Source organism: Alligator sinensis, unplaced genomic scaffold (assembly GCF_000455745.1).
Source record: "Alligator sinensis unplaced genomic scaffold, ASM45574v1 scaffold107_1, whole genome shotgun sequence".
Classification (NCBI taxonomy): domain Eukaryota; kingdom Metazoa; phylum Chordata; order Crocodylia; family Alligatoridae; genus Alligator; species Alligator sinensis.
In genome coordinates, this window is record NW_005843041.1 from 430633 (window position 1) to 434003 (window position 3371).

At 63.0% G+C, this 3371-nt stretch overlaps 1 protein-coding gene across 1 annotated transcript in view; it reads right to left on the reverse strand.

Moving 5' to 3' along the window:
• The window catches only part of PAK4 (p21 (RAC1) activated kinase 4), a 9345-nt gene extending 6396 nt beyond the window's left edge, over positions 1-2949 (reverse strand). Inside the window, exon 1 of the mRNA XM_025193402.1 lies at positions 2594-2949. Coding sequence (XP_025049187.1) covers positions 2594-2929 — 336 coding nt within the window. The 5' untranslated portion in view covers positions 2930-2949. The remainder of the gene's footprint in view (positions 1-2593) is intronic.
• Between the last annotated feature and the right edge of the window lie 422 nt (positions 2950-3371).

A 3371-nucleotide genomic window follows, 5' to 3' on the forward strand; every position in this document is an offset into this window, starting at 1 on the left:
AGAGCCTGTGGGGGCCTGAGGGCATGAGCGTACATGTGTGGGGGGGTGTGAGCATGGGTGTGGGTGTCTGCATGTGAGGGGGGTGCAAGGGTATGTGTGCGCGTGTGTGGGTTGTGAGCATGTGTGAAGGATGTATGCGTGTGAGGGTGTGGGGGATGTGCGTGTGAGTGTCTGTGGGGGGGTCTGCGTCAGCAGGTGTACAAAGGGATTGCAAGAGCGGGTGTGTGAGGGTGTGAGTGAACATGTCAGGGGATGTGTGTGTGTGTTAGGGCATGTGAGAGTGGGCGTGACAGCATGAGTGTGTGTGTGGGGGGGTGACCCTGTGTGGGCTGGGTCTGTCAGCATGTGTGTGCTGGGGGGTGTGAGCATGCATGCTGGGGTGTGTGAGAGCTGGTGTGTGTATACAGGGGTGATAGCATGTGCACGCGTGTGTGGGGTGAGTCTGTGTCAGCCTGTGTGTATGGGGGGGGGAGCATGTGTGCTGTGGTGTGTGGGAGCATGTGTGTGTGCATGCAGGGGGTAGGCATGTGTGGGAAGTACAAGAGCATGCGTGCGTGCGTGCGTGCGGCAGGGGTGTGAGTGTGTCACACAGGGCAATTGTGCACAGTGCTCGGAGCTGTACGGCTGCTCTGAACCGGGGGCCTTGCCAGAGCTCACAAGACAACGTGGCCCACGTGACGCCCCCTCCAGGGCAGACCCGGACCAGCCCCCGCCCCTCAAAATCCAGGCCAGCAAAGCCCCCTGCAGCCACTGGTAAAGGCAAGAGGAGGAGGAGGAGGAGGGGAGGAAGCTCCACACTGTCCCCAGAAGAGCCACACCGGGGGGGGGGGGGGGGGTGCTGTATGATCTGGTGGGGGACAGGGACACCTGGGGACTCCAGCCCCTCTCCCAGACTGCCAGGCCTGCTGGGGCGGGGCCAGGCCAGGAGGGGGTTCATCTCCGAGAGTGCAGAGGCAGCACATTCCCACGCAGCGGAGACCAGGCCGGGTGCCAGCCCCAGCGGGGCGGGGGGCCATGAGCCGTGGAGGAGGGGGCTGGGGAGGGTTCGGATTCTCCGAGCCCTCCGGAGACCTCGCTCAGGACCCTGTGCATCCCGGGCGGCCGCCCAGAGGTGATGCAGTCGGCTCTGGGGAGCCCGAGAGAAACACAAGGGCATCGGAGTCGCCAGGGATGGGGGCAGACCCCGCATCCGTGCTGCCCAGTCCCCGCATGCCAGAGAATGACGGGGTCCGGGCAGGGTTTCCCCCTGTTCCTCTCCCCGTCGCAGCCATCGAGGGTCCGGGATGTGGCGATCCCAAAGCTGTGCCCTGCACTCCTGTGCCCGACAGCCCCCGATGTCCCTTTCCCCCAGCACGGGCCCAGCCCCCGGGGGGATCTGGCTGAACTCGCTGCTCCCCCTGCACCCAGTGCCTGCGAGCTCCCCCCTTTCACCCCACGCGGGGGGAAACAACCATCTCAGTGTCAGAGTTACACTGCCGGCCTGCTCATCTCGGGCCGGGACCCCTCATCCTTGTCTGGCGAGACACGGCCAGGAATCAATGCCCCGGGACCATCTCTTCACCACTTTGTATGTTATAAACCCTTGCACTGTCCCCTCTCCAGCACCTCTCTCCTAATCCCCCCAGGCCTGGCCTCGTTAGTCTCCCCCATAGCCCGATCCCCCTCGCTGCCCTTCTCTGCACCTTCCCCACCTCTTTGCAATATAGAAAACCAGCACGGGAGAGGGGGGCACGGCCTCGGGATGAATACGTCTTGGACCTTCAATGCTGGAGGCTGCGAGGGGGAAAGAAACGTGCGAAATCCCTGCTCAGATCCCGTCCCTCTCCCTTCCAGCTCTGCTCTCGGACGCAGGGGACAGGGCAGGCCGGACCTTGGGTCTGATCCAGCCCGCGGCAGCTCTGATGCTCACGTTCTTTTCTAGGAAGACCCACGCCCTTAGGTCCACCCGGCAATTTTCTCTGCCGCGGCCCAGAAAACCCGAGCCACCGTCTGGAAGCGCCGGTATTTTTAGCTCCAAAGGGCACTTAGAAATCAGTGGAAACCACAGGGTGGAAACCAGCCAGCGCCTGAAGCCGGGGAGGAGGGGGCTGCGGGCCCCCCGGACCCTGCCCCCCCCCAGAGAAAAGTCCCCCGAGAGCCTGCACTTCTGGGAGGGCCAGAGCAGGGACCCTTGGGAGGTTACATGTAGGCTGCTGTTCCCCACCATGGGACCCCTGGGGGAGGGGGGCAGCATGGAGGGGAGGGTCCTGGGACACACCTTGCCCCTGGCAGGGAGAATGGGGGCAGCGTGGCCGGTCCCCAGCCCCCTGACCTGGCACTGGGAGCTGGCACACGGAGATCGGGGGAGCCAGAGCTAGGGAGACAGGCCACCCCCTTCCCCATTCCCATCTGTGCCCCCAATGCGGTGACCCCCCAACATGGCTCTGGAGCTCCAAGGGGGTCCCTCATATTCTCCCAGCTGGGTGCAGGATGCAGCTGCATCTGGGGTGGGCCTAAGAGACCTGGGGGGAGACGGGGTATGGGGGGATCTGCAATGACCATATTGCCCTTAATGACTGGCACCTTAAAAAAGATCCAAGGGAGGATGATGATTTGGGGGGGGTATCTGGTGCCAGCTGGGAAGGGTTCGTCCCTGACTCTGGGCATGGAGAGCTGACAGGACCCCGCCAAGCCATGGCAGGGTGTCAGGTAACCCCTGAGAGACCCCTGCCTCACTCACCTTTACCTTCTGCGAGCCATGCTGGATGGCCGTGATGCAGGCGGGGGCCACGGGGGGCCTGGGCCGCTTGGCCGATTCCTCGATGAGGCCTTGCCATTGGCGTGGCAGCCCCGTGAACTTCTGCTCCTGCTGGTCGTACCCCGTGTGCACCCGGTGCTCAAAGTTGGAGGGGCCCGAAATCTCCAGGCGCTTCTTTTTCTTGCTGAACATGGCGAGGTCGGCTACGAGGCCTGAAAGAGATTGGGAGGGGGGTGGTCACAGGGGATGCCCAGGGTACCAGGGGCCTGTGGCAGGGACTGTGGAGCCTGGCAGCTGGCAAAGATGGCAGGCAAGACATGTGGGCATGTGGGGAACTGGCGCTGGGCCCAGTATGATGCTGATGGAAGGGCAGAAGCCAGGATTCGGGAGGCCGGTGGGACACCAGGCCCACTCATGAACATGTACACACATGCAAGCACACCCCCATGCACGCACATGCCCACACACACATGCACACACCTGTACACGAGAGCACATGCACCTATACACATGCCCACCAACAGGTGCACATGCATGCAAAACTACACACACACATATATGCAAAAACATGCCCACACACGCCAAAGCACACCCGCCCACACATGCGTGTATACCCACAGGTGCACCTGCATGT